At 39.5% G+C, this 26,682-nt stretch overlaps 1 protein-coding gene and 1 long non-coding RNA gene across 3 annotated transcripts in view; one reads left to right on the plus strand and one right to left on the minus strand.

The window, feature by feature from the left end:
- The first annotated feature begins 2,862 nt into the window (after window positions 1-2,862).
- Window positions 2,863-26,682, plus strand: part of LOC129146380 (uncharacterized) — a 45,584-nt gene continuing 21,764 nt past the window's right edge. For both annotated transcript variants that reach the window (XR_008553026.1, XR_008553027.1), the window contains exon 1: window positions 2,863-2,925. This is a non-coding gene — a long non-coding RNA (uncharacterized LOC129146380). The remainder of the gene's footprint in view (window positions 2,926-26,682) is intronic.
- Window positions 25,641-26,576, minus strand: LOC119253109 (olfactory receptor 2G3-like). Its single transcript, XM_037520762.1, has one exon. It carries the CDS (start codon window positions 26,574-26,576, stop codon window positions 25,641-25,643), a length of 936 nt encoding a protein of 311 aa, XP_037376659.1.

Here is a 26,682-nt window from a genome sequence, read left to right on the forward strand (position 1 = left end):
CCATAGCTTAGCCACTGTAAATAGTGCTGCTATAAACATAGGGGTGCAGGTGCTCTTTGGAATTACTGTTTCTTTGTCCTTTGGGTAAATACCTAGGAGTGGAATTGCTGGATCATATGGAAGCTCCATCTTTAGCAGATTGAGGAATCTCCACACAGCTTTCCATAGTGATTGGACCAGTTTGCACTCCCACCAGCAGTACAAGAGGTTTCTTTTTCTCCACATTCTCGCCAACATTTGTTGTTGCTAGGTTTTTAATATGTGCCATTCTCACTGGTGTAAGATGGTATCTTATTGTAGTTTTGATTTGCATTTCCCGATTACAAGTGATGCTGAACATTTTTTCCTATGCCTGTTGGCCATTTGCATTTCTCTTTGGAGAAGTTTCTTTTTAGCTCTTCTGCCCATTTTTTGACTGAGTGATTTTCTTTGTTTTTGTTGAGTCTCATCCGCTCTTTGAAGATTTTTGTGATCAGTGTGCAAAAATTTTCTCCCATTTGGTGGGGTGTCTCTTTGTTTTGGTTACTGTCTCTCTTGCTGTACCAAAGTTCTTTAATTTGATGTAGTCCCAGCTATTTATCTTTGCCTTCGTTATGACTGCTTTGGGTAATGAGTCTTTAAAGATATTGCTGAGGGGCCTCCCCTGGTGGTGCAGAGGTTGAGCACTGGGCTGTGGAGCTACCCCCAAACTCTGCAGCGCCGGCTCGCTCCCCGGCCGCCAGCGAGGGTCCCACATGGTGCGACAGACTTCTCCTGCCATGCCCACTGCTCCCCTCAGCAGTGTACTTCGGTCCTTCTGCCTGCTCTGCTCCCCGCTCTGGCTCTGGTGAATTCTCTCACCCTCCCGGGCTTCTGACTGTACCCAGTACTTGTATAAATAAATAAATAAATCTTTAAAAAAAAGAAAATACTGTTTGATTTACCCAGCTTCTTTTCATTAAATTATATTGGTTATTGTTGATAAATAATACAGAGCTAAATTAATACAAATACAATGTTTATTTTCTATTTCTTGAAAAATATATATCATTTATATGTTAAACTATTTGTATGTGTATAAAAGTAACTTTATTGCATGATGGAATATAAATATCTTATTTCGGGCCTCCCTGGTGGTGCAGCGGTTGAGCCCTGGGTTGCGAAGCTGTCCTCAGCCTCTGCAGCGCCGGTTCAATCCCCTGCTGCTCCCCGGCCACTAGAGGCGGGTCCCGCATGGCGCACAGACCTCTCCTGCTGCCCGCTGCTCCCCTCAGCAGTGTACTTCGGTCCTTCTGCCTGCTCTGCTCCCCGCTCTGGCTCTGGTGAATTCTCTCACCCTCCCGTGCTTCTGACTGTACCCAGTGCTTGTATAAATAAATAAATAAAATAAAATAAAATAGAATAAATCTTAAAAAAATAAAAATAAATAAATCTTATTTATCTTATTTCATTTACTATTGGCAGAGCAAACTGTGATATCAAGAATACAAACAAACAAAATATGGGCCTCCTTGGTGGCACAGCAGGTTGAGGACAGTGCTTTGAAGCTGTCCACAGCCTCTGCAGCTCAGGTTGATTCCTGGCCAGCCAGGAAGATACCCACATGGTGAGGCAGACCTCTCCTGACTTCGTCTGCTGCTCCCCTCAGCAGTGTTTTTGGTCTGTCTGCCTGTTCTGCTCCCCACTCTGTCTCTGGTGAGTCCTATCACCCTCCCACACCTCTGGCCTGTACCTCAGTTCTTATATAAATAAATAAATCTTTAAAAAAATATGAAGGGGCTTGGATTATCTCTTTTGTTGGTTGTTTGATACAATTTCAGGATATGTTGTCTTTATGAGATATATCTTTAATATATAATATAAGAAGAATTGCTTTGCTTCTTGACTTTGAAATACAAAGTCCTACTGACTTTCGTGTTCAATGTTGATCCAGAATTTTACATTTACTTCTTTAATTATACTATTTGTTTCCAACTTATCCACTGTCCTATGACAAAAAGGGTAGTTGAAGTCCTACATTTATATCATGGTTTTAGGTGGGTGTTTATGTTTTTAAAACATAAGAGATAAATTTAGTGATTTTGCCATTTATTTCTGTTATTTTTTTTCTCTATAATTATCAAAAACTTGACCATTCACATGCTCATATCAGGATTTTGTTCCATCAAAATTCTCCCTAAGAAATAGAAGAAATCAGAGAAAGCAAAGTAGGGAGATGACTCTATGGTGGAGGACTATAGGTGTCTTGTTAGTGGATGTAGTATGGCAGCATACGCCTAAAGGGTCTGTCCCTATATGCCTAAACCAATTGCAGTTCTGTAAACCAATGTTACCTCAATAAAAATATTCTTTAAAAAATAAATAGAAGGAAGCAGTAGGATGAATTATTGTTTAAAACAAGTCACATGGTCTCTTATTATCCTCTTTCCATCTTTACCTGTGGTTTCTTTTTGATCCTTAATTTGTGGAGCTGGAAAATATAGTTACTTTTCTGTCATTAAAATATTGATTTTTTCTCAATTTTTTTAAATTTTCCTGTTATATTTGAACAATTTATCTGTGATCTCCAACGAGGAAATCATCTCACATGACTATAAACAGTATCTTCCCATCATATATTCCTGCAGAATTACTTGTTCAATGGTTATATATAGAAAGGCATTGCCAGGGAGGTGAGAATTGTACTCCACAAAATGTTTCTGGGAAGGGAGTAGTTTATAATTCTCTTTCTCAGATTCCTAACTTCCATTAAAATAATCGTGACTTGTACATATTACTCCATAGTTTGCAAATTAAAGGACAATGACTGGTTCTGTCTCACCCACTCAAAAACTGTGACATACTGACTTTCCATTTTTCTTCCCAATCTATCTTTTTAGAAATCAAGGAAATTCTCCAGAGCATATTCAAGGAACTCTTTCCTCAATGTAAAGAGAAGCTGTCAGTGTGAGTATCTCACTTAGTTCAATGTTCTGATCTCTGCAGTCACTTCCAGTAAAATCTAGTTTATGTGTAGAAAACAAAAAAAAGTTCATTTCAAATGTTTGGCCACTGGACATTAGACTATAAAGTCCCTTTGGCACAAAACAAAGTTTGTGTATACTCTGGGTATTTGATGTTCTTGTTAAGCACCGTAGGGTGGAAAACTTGGAATTATATGATTGTTCTTGCAGAGTAGTTTTCTAATGAGTTGATTCAATGATCATGCTAAGATACCTGGAAGGTTTTGTGTGTATATCTGTGTGTTTTAGTTTATTTGTGTGCATTAGGTCAAATTATTGAAAAACATTGTAACTTGTGTTTTCATTTCAGTGATAACCAATGGGACTTAGTTTAATTTAAATAATCTAATTCACAAGACATTAACTAAATTTATAATTACATATTATAATGTTTAATAGGGATTAGTCCTTTTATCTAAAAGAGGAGAAATACCAGTAGATTATTACCAATGGAGCAAAAAATACCTCATAATTTAATACCACTAAATCTCAATCTCATTTCACTCTAAACACAGAAGTAACAGATTGTAGAATGTATTTGGGTGTGTGGCCAATGCTTTAAGTATAAACAGTATAAAACTGTTAAGAATAATGAAAATACTCATTGCTTCAAGATTAAGTTCAAATTAGAATAGTTAACTTCTATGTATTCTATTATCATGAAACATATCAGTTTCAAAAATATGGTATCCTTTCAAAAATATGAGTTTTCCGATCATAAATTTACCACAAAATAAAATACCAATGGTTTCCATTTAAATTACTTTATTTTATTGAGGTAACTTTGGTTTACAAAACTATATGTGCCTCAAAGGCATGAACTCACCCCTCCTTGGATGCATGTCACCACACCACAACCACCACCAACAAAATCTTCCAATTAATTATAAGTACATGCCACTTTCATCAACAAAGAACAGCATATAAAGCTATAATATAAACCTTCATTCAGTACATGTATCTATCTTCCTAAACTTAGTTAATAAATCTTCTCTATTAAAAAAAAAAAAAAACAACTATAGGGACTTCCTGCTGGGGAAGAGGTTAAATCTCAGCATTATGAAGCTATCCGCAGCCACTGCATCAAGAGTTCGATCACAGGCCAGGGAGCTACCCACATGGCACAGCAGAAGTCTTCTGTCTCACCCACTGCTCCCCTCAGCAGTGTATTTCAGTATATCTGCTTGCTCTGCTCACCAATCCGTCTCTGGTGAATCCTCTCATACACACATCCACTCCCGCATCCCTGGCCTACAACCCAGCTCTTGTATGCATAAATAAATAAATCTTTAAAAAAAAAACTATAGCTTTTTAATGACATGGGACAACAACAAGAAACTTGTTATTTGAAAAGAATAGAATTTAAAAATTCAGGTCTAGATTTGCAAACTGTTGAATCCATGAAACAAAAGGTGCACATTTTAAAAAAGGCTAAGTGAAAAATGTGAGAATCGTTCGAAATGTAATGAATGTAGATCTTTTTAAGCAGTTAAAGGAACTATGTAGGGGCAGGATGGGCACAGAGCAAGTTTTCTATGATCCAGCAGATGGTTAAAGCGGGCGTCCTGGAGCTCTCGGTGGCTTTAACAGGCTTTTATTGAGCTTTACATGTAGTGCATCAACCAGGTACACGGTAGGCAGCGGTGCCTTGGAGGCCAGGAGGCCTCCAAGCCCCCCAGCAAGTCTTCACTCTGGGTTTCTCAGGCTTGCTTTTTCCTGGTCTCTCTCCTGCTTCTGCTTCTCTTGGTGACTGTCTCAATACTCCTCCCATGGCCCACAGAAGTAAACAAGACAACAATGTAACAACTGCAGGTGCCCCATCAGGCAGAGCAATCCTAATGGAGGGAGGGCAGAAAAGCCTGAAAACCATTTACCCTACAAATTAAATCTACCCTTCCACGTAAAAAGAAAAAATAAAGTTGCAATTAGTATGAAGATTGACTTAGAATAGAATAGGAAGCACTCTAAAATATTTTTATGTGTTAAATCCTAAATATGGTGTCATGAAGATATGTTGAGGTCTTAACAGCTACTCTGGCAGAGGACGCTTGACAGTCTAATGAGTGAAACAGCATTTCCCTTATTAAAAGTGATGATGAATATTTTTCCATGTGTCTATTTGCCTTCGAAATATCTCCTTTGGTGAATTTCTCAGTTCCCCTGCCTATTTATGAATTGGGTTGTATGATGTTTGTTAAATTGAGTAGTTGTCAGTTATGCAATGTGTGAATACTTTCTCCTATTCACTGAGATGTCTGTATAATGTACTTACAATTGCTTTTACTGTGTAATTTCTTTATTTGGGTAATCTCAAGTTTTTATTCCATTTACATTCCTTTATATTGGAGTTAAATATCAAAAAACATCTTTAGTTGAAAAATTTATTGTTTTAAACTTCTCTGCAGGCAATGTACTCACTTCCTGTCTGTTTGTGGAAAATACATCCACTGACTGACCTTAGTAGACCCCTGAACAGTCAGATTTTTCAATTCTTAGATTTTAAAAATAGTCTCCTACCTCAATTGCACTGTTTTCTCTCTGCCTGAAGTTCTTTTCCCTGGAATGGTGTCCTCCTATATCCATTATCTGATTTGTCTTGCATTTCTTCTCTATTCTACATTTCCTTGTATTTTTCCTAATCGCTAAAAAGAATTCATGCTTACCTTTGAACATGTCTCCATTTTAAATATACTTTTATCATGATGCTATTTTTATTGCTAAGATTATCATGTACTTCACATGATTCTGCTTTTATATCATATTTTCTCTGTTGCATGATTCTTTTTTTAAAGATTTATTTATTTATGCATACAAGAACTGGGGTACAGGCCAGAAGTGCAGGGGGTGAGAGGATTCACCAGAGACAGAGTGGGAAACAGAACACCCTGCACAAGTGGGTTGACTGAAATACACTGCTGAGGGGAGCAGCATGCAAGAAAGGGGAGGTCTGCCTCGTCATGTGGGTTGCTCCCCAGCCAGCCTGGGATTGAACCTGTGCTGCAGAGGCTGCGGATTGTAGTGTGGTGCTTAACCCCTTGCGTCACCAGGGAGGCCCTATGAAACATTTTTAATAATGTTGCATTTTTTTTTTCCCAGACATAGCAGCTGGGAACAACACTTGTGGTTACACCGATATCTGCTAAGGAGAGTGACTGAGGAAAAAGTACATGGGTGTTTTGAGTTTAGGGTCGATGGAGGAGACCAGAATAATGACAGTGTTTCCCACCAGGGTCAACAGACAGGACACCAAAAGCACAATAAAGAGTATCTTTTCCAGGCGGGGCTGGTCACAGAAGTCCACCAGGATGAAGTCCTCCTTTGCACTGCTATTGGTGATGCCCATTATCCTGTACAGAGACAGAAAGTATTAGAGGAGCTTAGGAAGAGGGTCTGGTTGGCCACTCACAATATCAGCCTTTTCAAAGAACTCTTTGAGGCACTGACTTTGACAGAAATTGCAGACACCATTGGGGCACAAGAGACACTCTTCAGAAGCTACAGATGATGACATGAAAGATAGGACTCTGGATAGAGAGACACAGGAAGGCTAACTGGGAAAGCAAAAGCTTTCTCTCAAAGATAATCAAGAAGGGCCTCCCCTGGTGGCGTAGCAGTTGAGCACTAGGCTGTGAAGCTGCCCGCAGCCTCTGCAGCACAGGTTCAATCCCCAGCTTCTGGTGAGGGTTCCACATGGTGCAACAGACCTCTTCTGCCATGCCCGCTGCTCCCCTCAGCAGTGTATGTCATCAATCTGCCTGTTCTGTTCCCCACTCGGGCTCTGGTGAATTCTGTCACCCTCTAGCACTTCTGACTGTACTCAGTGCTTGTATAAATAAATAAATAAATCTTTTTTTTAAAAAAAGATAATCAAGGGCCTCCCCGGTGGCACAGTGGTTGAGCACTGGGTTGCGAAGCTGGCCGCGGTCTCTGCGGCACCGGTTCGATCCCCGGCTGCTCCCCGGCCACCGGAGGAGGGTCCCACACGGCACGCAGACCTCTCCTGCCGCCCGCTGCTCCCCTCAGCAGTGTACTTCGGTCCTTCTGCCTGCTCTGCTCCCCGCTCTGGCTCTGGTGAATTCTCTCACCCTCCCGCGCTTCTGACTGTACCCAGTGCATGTATAAACAAAACAAACAAACAAATAAATAAATAAATAAAAACATGCCTCTATTAAAAAAAAAAAAGATAATCAAGAAGAAGCAGGGATAAAATTTATCAGTAGAAAAAAATAAAGAAAAAGTCAGAATACAAATGCATTCAATTTGTTTGTAGCTAACTTATTCCATTATCTATGTAATGGAATCATGGAATTCCCTTCTAATAAATGAAGATAACTCAGTAATATCAGTTTTATTATTATGTTAGAATAATAAATAGAATAATATTTCAAAACTTCAAATATAATTGAAATGGGCAATTTTATTTAAGGGAATTTCATTGTATTAATGACAATATTTGAAAAATATACTTTTCCATATTGCAGTAAATATTTGGTTCTTGGAAATAATAATACTAATACTCTTCTAAATGTTTGATCATTATGTACATATTATATCAAATACATATATCCTTTAGGGAATGAATTAATTTAGTCCATTAGTGTATTAATGTAGTAAATTCATGCAGTGAATTCAGAAAAAAAGTCTCCTTTCAGACTTTTGGTGGCATTTTGGAAAGGAGGGAGTTTTCAGTTTGCTTATGTTGAATGAAGACATGGTTGAACCTAAGTGGAGGGAATAAGAATCAGAAAAAGATGAATTTTTAGGTGGGAGGATAGAGGTTGCTTCATGGCACAACAAACTCACAAGATTTTAGCTCCGAAGAGATTAAGGAGAACAAGACTTTTCACAGACTTAACAAAAGATCAAATAGTTATAAATGCAAAAGCTTAAAATATGTTCACTGATGCAAGCATATTCCCAAAGACTCTCACTGTACTTCATTTTAGGACAAATAGGCACGCTCTGAACAAAATCAACAAATCTCTCAGATGTCATTTTTTTTTTCCTAATAAGTAACTGAAGGTTTGAAATTGCTGTTTTACTTGTGAAAATTAATCATGGAAATAAAATAGATGGAGTAGTTCTCAATGATCAATTCTTCGTATTAAAGTCGATTGAAGGGACAGGTGACAGGTCTGGATTTTCAAAGACAGCATAAAGTCACTGAGTCAGCAAAATAGTAAAATGAGAATATAACAATAAAATGAGAACATCAAAGTAAATTAATAATGAAATGAGAATACAAAAGAACCACTCAGGAGAAAACCCAATTTATATATTTTTTCTAATTTAATGAAAGTATTTACAATTTTATATCCATGCATATAAACATAAATCCTTCCATTTTCTCATAAATTGCAAGTTCCTGTTCATTAAACCACCCTGAAAAGGAGTCATCATTTTTGCCAAAGAAATAAGATAAAGCAAGATCCAGGTTATTCTTTTTTTTTTTTTTAAAGATTTATTATACAAGTACTGGGTACAGTCAGAAACGCGGGAGGGTGAGAGAATTCACCAGAGCCAGAGCGGCGAGTAGAGCAGGCAAAAGGACCAAAGCACACTGCTGAGGTGAGCAGCGGGCGGCAGGAGAGGTCTGCGCACCATGTGGGACCCTCCTCCGGTGGCCGGGGAGCAGCCAGGGATCGAACCAGCGCTGCAGAGGCTGAGGGCAGCTTCACAACCCAGCGCTCAACCGCTGTGTCACCGGGGAGGCCCCAAGATCCAGGTTTTTCTTAATCTAGTCTCTTTTAATGCTGCCTCGGGTTCTCCTTAACCTTTCCCAGTCAATGGGGGATTTCCCCTATATTTCAATTCCTCCTCTTCCCTCTGCTCCAAACACATATCTCAACAAAAAGTTGCCAGGAGAGATCAATTCACATTCAAGAAATGATTCCTTATTTACAAGTACATTTGTAAGACTATGCTCATGGAAGGCTTGTAGAAGTTTTATAGTCCACATTTTATAGAATTTATGTCATGATACATCATATGACTGCCCCTATTCAGCGGTACAACAATTTAAACCAGAGTCTGAATTTACCACTAAAAGTTAAAAAAAGTTAAGAAACAAGCATCGCACATATGGGAAGCCAAGGCATCAATAAGTGATAAAGTCAAAATGGAGAAAATTTACCACCTTCTTTTGCACACAGATCATCTGTCCTTATTCCAAGATTTTGAGTTTTGATGGACATTTAGGTTGTTTCTAAAACCTGGCTACAGTAAATAAAGTGCAGTGAACATAGGACTGCATGTATCCCTTCAAATTAGTGATTTTGTGTTCTTTGAGTAGATATATATATACAGTGGATTGCTGGATTCAATGGTAGATCTATTTTTTAGATTTTCCCGAATGCCACAGTATTTTCTGTAGGGGCTGGACCAGTCTATATTCTGCCCAACAGCTACTTTTCTCCACATATTTGCCAATGTTCGTTGTTTCTGGATTTTGTTGTTTGCCTATTTGTTTGTTTAATATGGGCCATTCGCAGTGGAGTGAGGTGGTATCTCATGGTTATCATTTGCATTTTCCTGATGATAAATGAAGTTACACATTTTTCCATATATATGCTGGTTATCAGTCTATCTTCTTTGGAGAAGTGCCTATTTAGTTCTTTGCCGATACTTTTAATTGTGTTTTGTTTTCTTTTTGTTCAAATATATAATTTATTTGCTAGATCTTAGATAATAACCCCTTGTCAAATATATGATGTGCAATTATTTTCTCCCATTGAGTAGACTTTCTATTTTAATGATAATTTTTTTCACTGTCCAGGAGCTTTCCAGCTTGACAGTTGTTTATGTTTGCCTTTGATTTCCTTGCCATCGGAGTCAAGTCCCCAAAGACATCCCTGAAGCCAATATTGTGGCATGTCTTACTTAAGTCTTCTCTATGTATTTTGTAGTTTCCAGTCTTTTTTTTTTAATTATTAGAGTGATAATTTTTATTTAAGATTTATTTTTATTTATTTATGCATACAAGAACTGGGGTGTAGGCCAGTGGTGTGGCAGTTAAGAGAACTCACCAGAGACAGATTTGGCAGTAGAACAGGTGGATCTAACTGAAATACACCACTGAGGGGAGCAGTAGATGAGACAGGAGAGGTCTGCTGTGCCATGTGGGTTAGCTCCCTGGCCAGGGATCAAACTCAGCCAGCAGTGGCTGGTGATACTTTGATAGCAGTGACATTTTAACCCTTGCACCACCAGGGAGGCCCTATAGTTTCCAGTATTACATCAAAGACTTTTACCCATTTTGATTTAACTTTTGTATATGATGTCAGAGCATGGTCTCATTTCTTTTTTCTGCATGTGGCTAGCCAACTGACCCAGCACTATTTGTTGAAGAAACTTTCCTTTTTCCACTGTGTGATCTTGGCTCCTTTGTCATAGACAAGTGCCCATATAAATGTGGGTTTTTTTCTAGGCTCTATGCAAAAGGTAGAATTTTGTGAAATCAGTGAGAAACAGAATTTACACTGGCATATATTGACAATGAAGGAAGCTGAACACTAAGTAAAAGTAAGGGAATTAATAACCTTAATGATTGTAAGTTACTGCTTTATGCTAAGTTTTGGGAGTTGGTGGCCACCAGATAACTTTCAGTTGAGAGGATGGAAAATTGAATTTGCTCTTTGACCATTGTGAACTGGGAAATATTACATGAGGCTTGATTTAAAATACATCATTGTTAACACCAATCTCACAAGTCACCTTGGGTCAGCCCACACTACCCATTCCATTAGTTAATTGAGAAAAGGTGCATAGTAGGTTGTCATACAAGTTCATGGTTCCCAATTAGCCTTAAGGTTGTCTTTGGTCATCTTTATCATTCCTGCTCAAAGTACCCTCAAAAATGTTTCCACTCCACAAGCTTCCCAGACCATCAATGTGCCCACCTTGTCATCACAGAGATCACCGTCTTCTACTGAATGCATTGTTTCATTCAGGCTTTCCATAGTTAGGCTGCTGTTTTCAGGGTGGAATTTCTCCAATCATTAGCAGTCTGGATTTGCCGGCTTAGGAACAGATCACTCTAAATCCATCTGTTGATATGCTTGAACCAATGTTTCTGTTTTCTTTGGGGTAGGGGTATCTTAAAAGTTCAGTTAAATGATTTACAGAAAATATTTATGTGACTCACTAAACCCCTACAAGCCTAAATTTGTCATTACTCAAGAAAAAATACTTTTAATCATTTATTTGATTGGATGTAGAGGTTGGTCAACTAAAGGGATACGTTTCTAAGAAACAAAAACAAAAAATGTCTGACATCAAATACACCAACATTCATTTACCTTAATGTTTTTACTTAATGTCAATCTCTTTATTTTCAACTTCAATTTTAAAATTCATTTTGCAACGTCATATATGTAAATAAATTTAAATCAAGTGCAATGAACCCTTCAATGATGTGAGGCTTAGAGATGCCAGACCACCACAGAGTTGAAAAATCTCTGTATAACATTTTACTCCCCAAACATTTATCTACTAATATCAACCTGAAATATTACTGATAACTGTCAATTAGCACTTATCTGGTATACTGTATATGATATACTATATTATTATAATAACATAAGATAAAGAAATATTAGAATAGCATAGAAAATAAAATATACACACACAGTCCAAAATGGTATTCTTTGATATTGTAACTTCATCTGGTTTACAAGAAAACCCCCAAATGTGTGAGCCCCTGCATTTCAAGTTTACATTGTTCAAGAGTCAACTGTAGTTCTACATAGATTAAAAGAAACACCAGTAGCTGGAGCCCTGCTTCCTCTCCTTGCCTGAAAGGGGAGCAGTAGTAAGCTAAGCAGGTGTCTGGCATAAAACCTTCCAGACAGAACAACGGAGGCCCTAGCGCAGGGGTATCCTTTGTGTTTGATTAACCACGAGTGGTCGGAGGGTTAAGCAAAGTGAGTCAAGGGGAGATGAAGCAAATGAGGTCAGGGGAGGGATGAGTCACAGGACCCCCGTAGGTCACTGTGAGAACTTGGCTTTGGCACTGCCTAAAATAGATATTCAGGTCTTAAGCAGAGAATGAAAAGTGGCATGGTCTACTTTGTGTTGTTGTGATTAGAATTCCCTGGATGGATGGAAGTGATTTGATGAAATAGATACTGAAATGGTGATCTGGGTGAGAGGTGAGGAAGGCTCAGAGCAGGCAGGGTGTTAACAAAAGAAGTAATAAAATTCTGGATGTACTTTGAGGCTTGAGAGGACAGGATTTTCTACAGATCTGGATAAAAGCAACTATTTTGTCATTTTATATTTTTTCTCCTTATCCATACCTTCCTGGTCTGAATATAAGAATTTAGCTTTATTTTGCATTGTATTTCCTTCCTCCTCTCTCTCTCTCTCTCTCTCTCTCTCTCTCTCTCTCTCTCTCTCTCACACACACACACACACACCTTGATCCCCCAGCATTTCAGTTTCAATATGCACTTATTTGAAATTATTCACAGATTGCATAACTTGCACCACCAGTTTTCATCCTGAAGATAGTTTTCATCCCTAAAACATGGTGTATTGTGATTAAATTTGTTTTCTCACATAGTTTTGGTTTTGTTGTTCTTTGAGTTGATAAATATGTGTGTGCGTGTGTATGTGTAATTTTTCCTGTGTTTTTCATTGAAATTGCCAAAAAAAAAAAACCCTACAAGGCTTATCTCACGTTAAGTGAACATGTCAGGAATTCTGTCAGCTTCTGCTTCTTGATGGCGATGTGCTTGATCTAGATGCTCATCTCCCAGGAAGTATCTTCACACGCAGCATGGAGTTGAAGAGGCAAATCTCACCTTTACCCTCATAGGGTCTTTGTAGCTGGCCTGAGAGTTAAATTTGGCATAATACAGATCAGTGCCAGTTTGATCCCCGGCCTCTGGCGAGGGTCCCACATGGTGCAACAGACCTCTCCTGCCATGCCCGCTGCTCCCCTCAGTAGTGTACTTCGGTCCTTCTGCCTGCTCTTCTCCCCGCTCTGGCTCTGGTGAATTCTCTCACCCTCCCGTGCTTCTGACGGTACCCAGTGCTTGTGTAAATAAATACATCTTAAAAAAAAAAGATCAGCAAGAGAAAAGTCTGCACATTATATCACACAAATTCCCCATCATTCCCAGTATTACAAAGACTCAAAGAAATGGTGAAACCTCCTTGCATTAAGAGAGGCATGAGTGGAAAACTGACTAAATAGTTCTCTCTCATTTGTGTTAAAAGTCAACTGTGTAACCAGAAGCTCTCTGAATCAACTTGCAGGTAAAAGGACATTATAAGAGAAATAAGTAAGAAGGAGAAAGACAAATACCAGTCAATTTACGAATATGTGTCATAAATAAAAAGAAGTAGGGCCTCCCCAGGTGACGCAGGCGGTTGAGCACTGCACTATGAAGCTGTCTGCAGCCTCTGCAGCCCCAGTTCAATACTGGCCGGCCGGCGAGGGTCCCACATGGTGTGGCAGACCTCTCCTGTCGTGCCCACTGCTCCCCTCAGCAGTGTATTTCCTCAGTCTGCCTGTTCTGTTCCCCGCTCTGTCTCTGGTGAATCCTCTCACCCTCCCGCACATCTGGCCTGTACCCCGGTTCTTGTATAAGATAAATAAAAATCTTTAAAAAAAGAACTAAATCAAAACAAACCCTAGAAATCTCACCACAAATAGAGACTACCGGAGGGTAGAAAGCAAAGAGGGGACAGGGCACAAACAACGAGGGTGGAAGATGATGGGTGCTGAGACGGTGGGTCGGTGTGGTAACACACATTTGAAGGAGTGTGAACCTGTACCCCTCAGTCATATGCACTTTTGTAAGCCAACATTGTTACAATTTTTATTTTTTTATTTAAATATTTAATTTTATATAATTCTTACATCTTTTTTCATCTTTGCACAATGTATGCACTTTCATTTTGGTTATATTCCCCATACAATTGCACCTCCCCCTTTATTTTCATTCTAGTCCTTCCTTTCCCCGCCCCTCCCTACCCCCACCTTAGTGTCTCTGGTTTATAGTTGCCTGTTGATTTTAATTTTCACTTTGTATTGATTAGTATCTTTCCTGGTCTGTTATTTTAGGTTTTTTAAATTCCTGCTATGAGTGAGACCATCTGGTATTTTTCTTTTTCTTTCTGACTTATTTCACTGAGCATGATCCCTTCTGGCTCCATCCATGTTGCTGCAAACTGCATGAGTTTATCTTTTTTGATTGCTGAGTAATATTCCATTGTGTATATGTACCACATCTTCTTGATCCAGTCATCTATTTTTGGCATTTGGGTTGCTTCCATAGCTTAGCTATTGTAAATAGTGCTGCTATAAACAAAGGGGTGCAGGTGCCCTTTGGAATTAACTGTTTCTGTGTCATTTCGGTAAATACCAAGGAGTGGAATTGCTAGATCATATGGAAGCTCTATGTTTAATAATTCAAGAAATCTCCACACAGCTCTCCATAGTGGTTGGACCAGTGTGCACTCCCACCAACAGTGCAGGAGAGTTCCTTTTTCTCCACAACCTGGCCAACATTTGTTGTTGCTAGTTTTTTTAATATGTACCATTCTCACTGGTGTGAGATGGTATCTCATTGTAATTTTGATTTGTATTTCCCTGATTACAAGTGATGTTCAACATTTTTTCCTATGCCTGTAGGCCATTTGCATTTCCTCTTCAGAGAAGTTTCTTTTTAGCTCTTCTGCCCATTTTTTGACTGGAATATTTTCTTTGTTTTTGTTGAGTCACATCAGCTCTTTGAAGATTTTTGTGATCAGTCCTTTCTTGTTGTGTGCAAAAATTTTCTCCCAGTTGGTGGGGTTTCTCTTTGTTTTTGTTATTGTCTCTTTTGCTGTGCAGAAGCTCTTTAATTTGATGTAGTCCCAGCTGTTGATCTTTGCCTTCACTATCACTGCTTTGGGTGATGTTTCTGTAAAGATGTCCTTGAGGTGCATGTCATGCAGGGTTTTGCCTATATTTTCTTCTATATATTTTATGGTTTCAGGTCTTACGTCTAGTTCATTAATCCATTTTGAATTGGTTTTTGTGCATGGTGTGAGGTAGTGGTGAAGCTTCATTCTTTTGCATGTAGCGACCCAGTTTTCCCAGCACCATTTATTGAACAAACTTTCTTTGCTCCAGTGCATATTCTTTGCTCTTTTGTCAAATATTAGTTGACCATAAATCTGTGGGTTTATTTCTGGATTTTCTATTCGATTCCATTGGTCTGTGTGTCTTTTTTTGTGCCAATACCATGCAGTTTTGATGATTATGGCTTTGTAGTATAGTTTGAAGTCTGGGAGTGTGATGCCTCTATTCCTTTCTTTTTTTTCAGGAGGGCTTTGACTATTTGGTGTTTTTGGTGGCTCCTTATGAATTTCATCAATATTTGTTCTATTTCTTTGAAGAATGTCATTGAAATTTTTATTGGAATAGCATTGAACCTATATATTGCTTTTGGTAGGATGGCCATTTTGATGATGATAATTCTTCCAATCCATGAGCAGGGGATGTCTTTCCATTTCTTTGTGTCTACTTCTATTTCTTCTAACAGTGATTTATAGTTTTCTTTGTATAGGTCCTTTACCTCTTTTGTTAGATTTATTCCCAAGTATTTGATTTTTTTTTGTTTTGATAATAAAAGGGATTTTTTTTTTATTTCTTCTTCTTCAGATTTATTGTTTGTGTATGGGAAGGCTACTGACTTTTGCATGTTGATTTTGTATCTTGCCACTTTACTACTTTACTAAACTGACTGATTTGTTGAATTAGTTTTTCTATGGAGTTTTTGGGGTTCTCTATGTATATTATCATATCATCTGCAAATAGTAATAGTTTAACTTCTTTTCCTATTAGGATTCCTTGCATGTCTTTCTCTTGTCTTATTGCTCTGGCTAGTATTATATTGAAAAGCAGTTATGAGAGTGGACATCCTTGTCTTGTTCCAGATCTTAATGGAAATGCTTTCATCTTTTCGCCATTGAGAATGATACTGGCTGTTGGCTTGTCATATATGGCCTTTATGATGTTATGTTCCTTGTATCCCAAGAATTTCAAGGGCTTTTATCATGAATGGGTGTTGTACTTTGTTGAAAGCTTTCTCAGCATTGATTGATATTATCATATGGTTTTTATATTTCTTTTTGCTGATGTGTTGGATGACGTTGATTGATTTTTGGATGTTGAACCATCCTTGTGTTCCTGGAATAAATCCTACTTGGTCATGGTGAATTATCTTATGGATACATTGTTGGATTCTGATAGCTAAAATTTTATTGAGGATTTTTGCATCAGTGTTCATTAGAGAGATTGGCCTGTAGATTTCTTTTTTTGTGTTGTCCTTGTTCGGTTTTGGTATTAGTGTAATGTTGGCTTCATAGAACGTGTTTGGTATTGTCCCTTCCTTCTCAATTTTTTGGAAGAGTTTGTGAAGGATAGACACTAATTCATCTCTGAATGTTTGGTAGAATTCATTTGTAAATCCATCAGGTCCTGGGCTTTTGTTTTTGGGGAGGTTTTTGATTATCATTTCAATTTTGCTGCTTGTAATTGGTCTGTTTAGGTGTTACTATTTCTTCTTTATCTAGCTTTGGGTGACTGTAGAGTTGTAGGAATTTGTCCATCTCTTCTGTATTGTTGAACTTGTTTCCATATAACTGTTCATAGTAGTCTCTGATTATTCTTTTGATTTCTCCTGTGCCCGTTGTGATTTCTCCTCTCTCATTTGTGATCCTGTTTATTTATGCTTTCTCCTGTTTTTCCTTTGTGAGTCTGGCTAGGGGTTTGTCTATTTTATTTATTTTTCAAAGAACCAGCCTTTGGTTTCATTGATCTTTTGGATTTTTTTTTGTTGTTTCAATTTCATTTATTTCTGCTTTGGTTTTCATTATTTCTTTTCTTCTACTGTCTTTGGGGTTTTTTGTTGTTCTTTTTCTAGTTCTTTGAGCTTCGAGATTAGGTTGTTTCTTTGAGTTCTTTCTTGTTTCTTGATGTGAGCCTCTATTGCTATATATTTTCTTCTTATTACTGCTTTTGCTGCATCCTATACATTTAGGAAATTGGTGTCCTCCTTGTCATTCAATTCAAAGAATTTTTTAAATTTCTTCTTTGGTCTCCTCATTAGTCCAGTGGTCCTGCAGAAGTGTGGCTTTCAATCTCCACGAGGTAGGAGAGTTCCTTGCCTTCTTTTTATGGTTTATTTCTAGTTTGATGCCTTCATGTTCAGAGAAGATGGTTGGTATGATTTCGATCTTGGTGTATCTGTTGATGTTTGTTTTGTGTCCTAGTATGTGATCAATCCTGGAGAATGATCCGTGTGCGCTTGAGAAAAATGTGTACTCAGATTTTTTTGGGTTTAGTGTTCTGTAGATGTCTATTAAGCCCAAGAGCTCTAGATCCTTATTTAGAGCTTTAGTGTCTTTACTTATTTTTTGTCTCATTGATCTATCTATTGTTGATAGTGGTGTGTTGAAGTCTCCTACTACATATGTGTTTTCTCTGATGTCTGTTTTCAAGATGATAGTAGTTGTCTGATATATTTTGATGCTCCTTCATTTGGTGAGTATATGTTAATGAGTGTTATTTCTTCTTGAAGTATTGTCCCCTTGATCATGACGTAGTGACCGTTGGGGTCTCTTTTTACCTTTTTGAGTTTGAAATCTGTTTTATCTGATATAAATATTGCTGTTCCTGCATTCTTTTTTGGTCCATTTGCTTGTAGGATTGTTTTCCATCCTTTGAGTCTATTTTTATCTTTTGTAGTTAAATGTATTTCCTGGAGACAGCAAAAGATTGGGTTTTGTTTCTTAATCCAGCCTGCAACTCTGTCTTTTTATTGAAGAGTTTAGTCCAATTTCATTTAGAGTTAATATTGATATGTTAGCATGTGTATTTGCCATTGTGTTTGTCTTTCCTTTGGTTTTATTTATTTATTCTTTTTTTTGAGATTTATTTATTTATTTATACATACAAGTACTGGGTACAGTCAGAAGCTTGGGAGGGTGAGAGAATTCACCAGAGCCAGAGCAGGGAGCAGAGCAGGCAGAGGAACCGAAGTACACTGCTTAGGGGAGCAGCGGGCGGCAGGAGAGATCTGTGCGCCATGTGGGACCCTCCTCCAGTGGCTGGGGAGCAGCCGGGGACCGAACCCGCACTGCAGAGGCTGCGGGCAGCTTCGCAACCCAGGGCTCAACCGTTGCGCCACCCCGGAGGCCCTATTTATTTATTATTTTAATAACTTTCTCTTTGGCCTTCTTTCATTGTTATTCATCCCTCTGTTGGGTGTGGGTTTAGGACTCCTTGTAGTATTTTTTGGAGTGGGGGTTTAGTCATAATGAAATTCCAGAGTTTCTGTTTTTCTGGGAAGGTCCTTATCTTTCTTCATAGAGGAAGCAAAGCTTTGTGGCATAGAGTGTTCTTGGTTGGCATTTGTTGTCTTGGAGTCTGTTGACAATGTCCCTCCACTCTCTCCTTGCCCGTAGTGTTTCTTCTGAGAAGTCTGATGTCAGCCTGATTGGATTTCCTTTGAATGTTATCTCTTTCTTCCCTCTTGTCAGCTTCATTATTTTTTTCCTTGTCTTGGATTTTTGGGAGCTTTACTATTATGTGTCTTGTTGTATTTTTCCTTTTGTCATGGATATTTGGTACTCTTCTTGTATGTCTATTTTCAGCTCCTTCATGTTTGGGAAGTTCTCTTCAATTATTTCCTTGAATATTTTCTCTGTTCCTACACCTCTCTCCTCTCCTTCTGGGATTCCTATAACTCTTATATTTCCTTTCCTCATGGAGTCAAATAGTTCCCAAAGTCTTTCTTTGGTCTTTTTCCTTCGTCCTTCTCTATCCTTTTCAGTTTTGATTCCTTTTATTTCTGTGTCTTCAAGGGTGCTTATTTGTTCTTCCATTTCATCTATTCTGCTTTCATTGCTTTTCCCAGAGTTCTTTATTGCCTCCATTAATTCTTTGATCTCCTGCATTTCTTTTACTTCCCTCTTTAGGGACTCAATTACATTCTTCTGATGGTTGATTATTTTTCCCTTATCATTGTTTTTCTTTATAACTTCTGTCAGTTTTTTAATCAAGGCAATTTTAAATTCTCTTTCTGGAAGGCTCAGAAGTTCTTCCAAGTCACTGTCATTGCCATGTGGTGAGTGGTTTTCTTTTTGTGGTGTGTCTTTCTTCTGAGGAGTTGCTAGGTTGCATGTAGTTTTTCTTCTCCTTGCTGCCTGTCTTCTAATTTGCCATATGTATTGGGACACTGTGCCGCTGGTACTGGCCGGCATCTTTTTGGTGTCCTCTTTGTGGGGTTTCAGAAACTGTCGGTCCAAATGAGTCAAATGCTGTTGTGCCAGAACTCTAGTGAGGCAGTGGTACTTTGAGTATGTTAATGGTTGCTGTCACAGAATATTTCCTCCTTCTGTGTTTAATTACAAAAGTGTGTCTTGAAGTCCCACAAATTTCCCTGGAGGTGGTGCAGCTGGATTGCACTCTGGGTTCCAAAAAAACTGGATCCCCCTCAGGGGTCCAACTTTCTTGCCAGGCAGGACCAGCTTGTGGGGGTCTTCAGCTCACCTCTGACTGCGCAGGGAACCTTCTCCCTCTGGCTCCATGGGGATCCTTCTGCAGGTTCAACCTGTCTTTATTGAAGAAAGGTCCCTGTTCTAAAATGGTGATGGGGGTACGGACTCCCCTGTGCGTCTGGTGTGCCCCGGCCTTGGGTGCCGCTCCCGCTCTGGGCTCGGACTGCTGGCCAGAAGGGGCCTGGCATGGGTGAATTTCCCAGCTCACCTCTGGCTCCACAGGGAGCACTTCTGCGGGTTTCAAGCAGTCTTTATTGAAGAAAGGTCCCTGTTCTATTTGTGATCCCTGGTTTCCAACTATAGGGTGTTGGTGATTTTTTTCTGGTCACTAGGTGGTGCCAGAGATCTTTCCTAGTGTCCTTAGAGAACTGTTTTTAAGCCCGTGGGTCCAGGGTAACAGAGTGGGAGTGGCGTGGAGAGCCTCAGTGGCGTGGGGGTGCTGTGTCTGCCTTGTGCCCCACCATCATGGGGATCCCACACCCCGAATTTCGTGCCCCGGGTCTCAGTTCCCAAAGCCCTCAGGTCCAGGACGCGGGCTGTAGCCCAATTCAGTGTCCACAGAAATGGCGCCTTTTGCACCCTGCTCCCGTGTCCGGGCGCCTGGTTTCTGATTACTCAGTGAGGGACATTCACCTCCATGAGGGTCCCCGCGCGTCTCCCAGCAAGCCTAGGTCGCTTGCACAGGGACCTGGGCAGCCCTGATCCGTGTATGCTTTTCAAGCACATAGCTTTTCCGCACAAGCTTACCGGCTGGCCTTGGGCTGGTTGTAGGTCTCCGGGAGTCTTTATTTTTCTCCAATGGCACCCCAAGCCGTTCGCTCACCTCCGCGGTGAATCCTGCACAGTTCTCCACAGTTCCAGTTGACAGGGTGCGGTGGCTGAAATAGTTCCTTTCCACTCACAGTCCCGCTTGCTGCGTCGTTTGTTCTTGTTGGTCGTTTTAGTTTGTTGTTTTCCTCCTCTCTGGGTCGGAGAGTGCCGACTCTGTGGGTGGGGGAGGGGAGCAGGGTTCTGCGCTTTCCTCCCTTCTAGTCCCCTTTTATGGCTACTTTCTTCTTCGGGCAGTTTGTCAGAGACACCCGTTTATCTTCTGTGTCCCAGTTCTCTCAGGGACCTGCTGCTTTTCCTCCCTATTAAATTTTTTTTATGGGAGGTCTTACTCACAGCATTTCCTGGCCGCCATGTTGATGACGTTCTGTTACAATTTTTAAAAAAAGCTGTGGGCCTCCCCTGGTGGTGCAGGTGGTTAAGCGCAGTGCTGTGAAGCTGTCCACAGCCTCTGCAGCGCTGGTTCAATACCGGCCTGTGGGCGAGGGTCCCACATGCTGCTGCAGACCTCTCCTGTCACACCTGCTCCCCTCAGCAGTGTATTTCCTCAGTTTGCCTTTTCTGTTCCCCGCTCTGTCTCTGGTGAATCCTCTCACCCTCCCACACATCAGGCCTGTACCCCTGTTCTTGTATAAATAAATAAATAAATCTTTTAAAAAATAAGAATAAAAAAAAATTTTAAAAACCTGCTTGGCCTCCCTGGTGGCACAAGGAGTTAAGATATAACCTATGAAGTTGGTCACAGCTACTGCAGCACAAGTTCGATTCCCCAGCCAGAGCAACCAACATGGCACAGCAGACCTCTCCTGTTTCGCTGGCTGCTCCCCTCAGCAGTGTACTTCAGTCAGCCTGCCTGTTCTGCTCCCCACTCTGTCTCTGGTGAATCTTCTCACCCCCCCCCATGCCTCTGGCCTGTACTCCAGCTCTTGTATGCATAAATAAATCTTTTTTAAAAAATGCAAACATTTCAAAATATCTTTAGTGTCAAAAATATAAGTAAACTTCCTGATTGAATGTTTTCCTTATGAAAAGTAAGTAAAGATAAGTCATTAAGTCAAACTTATATTTTGAAAACTGAACAAATATTGCAGTAATTGTGTAGCATATAGCAGCAACAGGTATTCTGCTGTGGTTTTCATTGGTGGTGCTAGTGGGAGGGAAAAGTATATGTTATTGCTGACATTGTTTAGATTTGTCAGCACTTGTGATAGCAAAAAGAAGTCTGCTCTCCCCATTTTGACTCCTTCTCTTTGCCTGTATTTTCCCTAGATTGTCATCCTCCTGAATTATTACTCTGATTTTTTTTTTCCTGAACTGCTTCCTTGTCTTTTTCTCAATTCCCTAAAAAATCAAGATTATGTTTGAATGTGCATGTTTTTTCAATTCACTTTTACTATTCTAAAATTATTTATTGATAAGATTACCATCCTTTTTGTGTGATTCCAATTAGATGGCATTATATTTGCTTTCACATGAACGTGCTAAATGGGCTCATTATGAGGATTTCTGTTCTTCTCTTATTCTGATTCTTACCTGTGTCCCTTTCCACCCCTTCCCCCCCTTGTTTATTTTGTCTCCCCGTTAGAAGCTTCCTTACGCCAGTGCCTTCACCAAAAGCTCACCGGGAATGCTGTGCTCTGGGCGAAGCTTATTGACGAGATGGTGCCAGGACAAACAAGGCATTTTCCTGGGAACCCTCAGATTACAATCACTTTTGTATGTGTGTGTAGAGGTCTACATTCTCCATAGACAGCACTCCCACTTTCCTGCCTAGAGCTATAAGGCTGGCTGCCATTGTTGCAGGGCAGAATGGGGAAAAATTGTAGGAAAGGAAGCCCTGAAAGTTGTCAGCACCTGAAAGACACCACCACCAAGTATCACTCTCCTCTGGTGTAGCGGTCAGAAGGCTCTTGGAGTTAACCTTCTTAGGGGTGAATGTGCCTTTATCCACTGTGTTATCAGAAGGACCCCATCTGGTTGTATGGGCCGGGGAATATCAATCTATGAGACACATTTTTTTAGTAATACAAAATATTATTTTTATTTGCAGTAACATTGGTTTGCAACACTGTACATGCTTTAGGGATACAGCCCATCCCTCTTCAAATGTGCGTTATCACAGCTTACGCACCACCATGCCATCCATAGTTTTCTACCAGAGTCCACTGGGCACCCATCTCTCTTTTTTTGAGGCAGATTTTCAAATTATTCTGACTTTAGTCTCACTCACAACCTGCCTTCTGACATAACATAGTGCTTGCTTTTCTCAAGTTTCATTTGCTGCTCCAGAACTGGGCAGTACATATATATATTTTTTTTTTATTTAAACTTCCTGTTCCCTGCCTCCCGATCCTCTGAAAGCAGATGAGTTTCATCTTTGCTTCTGTGAGTCATTTACTCCCTTCCATTTCCTAGCTTCCAAAAGTTTTCCATCTCTTCTCTACTCAGTTCTTCTGCAGTTGTACTTGTGCTTATTGATAATTTGATCTTATATTTAACATAGTTTATTTAGACTTTAAAAGGAATGGAAATAAGCATTTTGTTCAATTTGCTGTGCTCTGGAAACTCTTTTACTTTTAAATAATCATTTAGGTGCCTGGTGATGAGATTAAAACAGTAGAAAAATATGAACTTGAAAAAACATGTTTTAAATAAAATAACATTTTATTTAATAAAGTGTTATAAAAGTATAAGGTACTGCTTTTTTTAATTGTCGCCAATATATATCATTGGAAGCCAGTGATGCCCTCTGCCTTGCCACATTCAGGACATCCTTACTTGGACAGCAATTTTCTTTACTCCACATACATTTGTGGTTTGATATCCTCATTCATAGTACTAATGAGCCATCAAGAGATCCACCTACACTAGGTCTCAAATGCATAGACATTCCATATACTTGGCGTCTTGCTTAATTTTTCACCTCTTCTGACCTTGGTTTGTTAATTATTTCATTGCTCATGAAATTTATTTCACAGGAATATTATCTATTATTTTTGCAAAGTGTTAGGATTTTCTAATCCTTCAAAGTGATAAACATGGAGCAAAGCATAAGTTATTGATTGTGTGTATAATGAAGAAGTCATTGAAATGCTAATCTATGTTCTTTGTGCACATGTTTTCATCTTAAGGGAAATTCTTTTTTTTTTTTGAAAGATTTATTTTTTATTTATTTATACAAGCACTGGGTGCAGTCAGAAGCACGGGAGGATGAGAGAATTCACCAGAGCCAGAGGGGAGAGTAGAGCGGGCAGACTGACGAAACACACTGCTGAGGGGAGCAGCAGGCGGCAGAAGAGGTCTGCGCACCATGTGGGACCCTCCTCCAGTGGCCGGGGAGCAGCCGGGGATTGAACTGGCGCTGCAGAGGCTGCCGGCAGTTTCGGAACCCAGTGCTCAACTGCTGAGCCACCGGGGAGGCCCTTAAGGGAAATTCCTAAGTGCATAGATCACAGATCTATTTTGTACATATAAATATATTATTGGCTGAGTTTCATTGTGAGGAATTAAATAAAAATGATGTCAGAATGAAAAAAGATGACTGTGAGTGTAATAGAGATGACTTTTAGTTATAAAAACTCAATTTAAAAAATTTGGATAATTAAACATGTAAGAAAGGGATCAGGTTGATCCAGTTCTAAAAGGGATTTGCCACTCAGGATGCATCTGATATGGCTGTACTAGATGATTCCAGATTGCAGATTGGGTAGTAAGTGATATGACTCTACATGAGGATGTTAGATAGTGTTTAGATAAGGATATCTTTCTTTAGAGTTTGTGAGGAATACTTTTTTTCAGGACTCCAGAAATTCAAAACTAGAGACACCAAAGCAAGACTAAATATTATAATTGAATCACAATCATTATATTAGTTGAGTCAAATCCTTAGATCACAGTAGACTACAATTCATTTGTCTATGACGAAATGCATATATAATTAAACAACTATCATATTCTGTCAGATGTCAAAAGCAGAAACTCATTTGATTTTCACAGGTGAGCTTGGGAGAATAGTAATAATACACTGTTTACTACCCACGTAATATATTCCTAGTACAATAAATATATTTGCCATCAAGTTCATGTCTTTGGTTATCACCAAGTTCAAAAGAGTTTGTTAATGATGATGGACATTTCCTGTCCTTATTATATATATGCCTTCAGTCTCCTAAAACACTCACAACAGATTTTTGATGTCCTCATCATTTCAGAAACAGAGGAACTGAGGGTCAGAGATGCTAACTAATTACCTACAGCTATGCAAATGATAAATGAATGAAGAAGACAAGATTTAGATACTTTAACAATATTATCAGAAGTCAAGCAAGTGTGTCATGCTTTCTCTAAGTTAGTGAAAAAGTAAATCACTTGATTTTTTTCCATATTATAAAGGCCAAAAAAAAGGATTGACTTATTTTCCTCTATTCTCTGGTGATTGTAATTTCATTCAGATGTAAGTTTAATGGATAAGGAATTACTGAGTAAGAATTTGTATTTGTACAATTAAAAATAATAAGTGTGGATTGGGGGGAGCTACTCTGATCAGAAGATTAGAAGAAAGGAAAGATGCTATTGATAATTACAGATACTTCCTACCAACTGTTTTTCTTACACGACCTATTCAATATTTTAATTAACAATAATTAACATTCATTTTATTCTCCTAAGTAAAGCTGGATACAAAAAATATTTAATAAAATTTGCAGAATCTCCAAAAGGATGTTGTGGAGATAAAACGCAGTTCTCTGTTCTCTGGTTAAATACCTCTACTTTAGCCCTGTAGGCAAATTAAAGCTTTGAGTTTGATAAATGGACATTGGGGGGGGGCAGATGTTTTTACACATTATTAGTTATTGTTGAGAAGGGATTAAAATGTAGAAGCAGATCATCAAAGGAGCAGAAAAGAATGAATAAAATTTGGGAATGAAGGAAGAATGAAGGGAAAACAGAATAAGAAAAGAATGAAGAAGAATGAACGAAGGAGTGATTAAAGATAGGAAGGCTGAATAAAAAGACAGAACAGGGAGGAGGGCAAGAAGCAGAATGACATGAATCAATAAAATTTAAAGGTTTTGGAGACAGAGTCCAGACCAAGTCTGGAAAGGACTGGAGAGGACAGATATCTCTTAAGTTAAGCAACATACAGTTGTGCAGATTGTGAAGATGACATCCAATCCTAGTAGGACTGTAAAGCTCTTCAGTGAAGGAATGTCCAAGATGACCTTCAGTTTCTTTTTGTCACAAAACTTGGACACTGTGTGCCCTGCCTCACTGTTATGAGCTCTTCTCGCTGTAAAATAGTCTCCTCAGTGCTCCCTTCACATCTTTATTTCTCAGTGTATAGATGAGAGGATTGAGTGTTGGAGTCACTACTGCATAAAACAGGGAGATAAATTTCCCATGAGTATGGGAAAAGGAGCTGTTGCGCTGACCATAGATCAAGAGAGCAGAGCCATAGAAGAGAGACACTACCGTCAGGTGGGATCCACATGTCCCCAGGACTTTGCGCCAGGCCTGGGCTGACTTGATCCTTACAACTGCCCTGACTATTAATCCATAAGACATCACTATCAATGATAAGGGCAAGTAGAGCAAGACTAATGAAGTGGTGAATACTTGGACCTCGTTGGCATGGACGTCCACGCAGGGAAGCTTAATCATTGAGGGAACCTCACAGAAGAAATTATAGATGCGCCGGTGTCCACAGCGAGGCAGCCGGAGGGTGATAGTACAGTGGATGAGAGAGTTTCCTATTCCACACAGCCACGCCAGCCCTGTCAGAGCCTTGCACACCCTGGGGTTCATCACAGTGGTATAGTGCAGAGGTTTGCACACAGCAGCATAGCGGTCAAAAGCCATGACCACCAGCAGAACACACTCAGTAGAGCCCATTGCCAGAAACACATAGAGCTGAACCACACAGCCTGGGACTGTGATGGTCTTGGCAGGTCCCCTGAGGTTCCACAGCAGCTGGGGGACAACACTGGTGGTAAAGCAGAGATCAGCTAAGGAGAGGTGAGTGAGGAAGAAGTACATGGGTGTTTTGAGTTTAGGGTCAATGGAGGAGATCAGAATAATGACTGCATTTCCCACAAGCGCCAACAGGTAGGACACCAGCACCACCACGAAGAGTACCTTTTCCAGGCGGGGCTGATCAGAGAAGCCCACCAGGATGAAGTCCCCTTTCGCACTGCTGTTGGTGATGCCCATTACCTGTTCAGAGACAGAGAGTATTAGAGGAGCTTAGAAAGAGGGTGCTGTTTGGCCACTGGTCACAATACCAACCATTTCAAAGAACTCTTGAAACACTCACTCT

The sequence above is a fragment of the Talpa occidentalis genome, unplaced genomic scaffold (assembly GCF_014898055.3).
Source record: "Talpa occidentalis isolate TD23 unplaced genomic scaffold, MPIMG_talOcc4v2.1 talOcc4.2, whole genome shotgun sequence".
Lineage (NCBI taxonomy): Eukaryota > Metazoa > Chordata > Mammalia > Eulipotyphla > Talpidae > Talpa > Talpa occidentalis.

Bases quoted from the DNA above. Each gene is read 5' to 3' on its own strand.
- LOC119253109 (XM_037520762.1), bottom strand. From the start codon at position 26,576: ATGGGCATCACCAACAGCAGTGCGAAAGGGGACTTCATCCTGGTGGGC.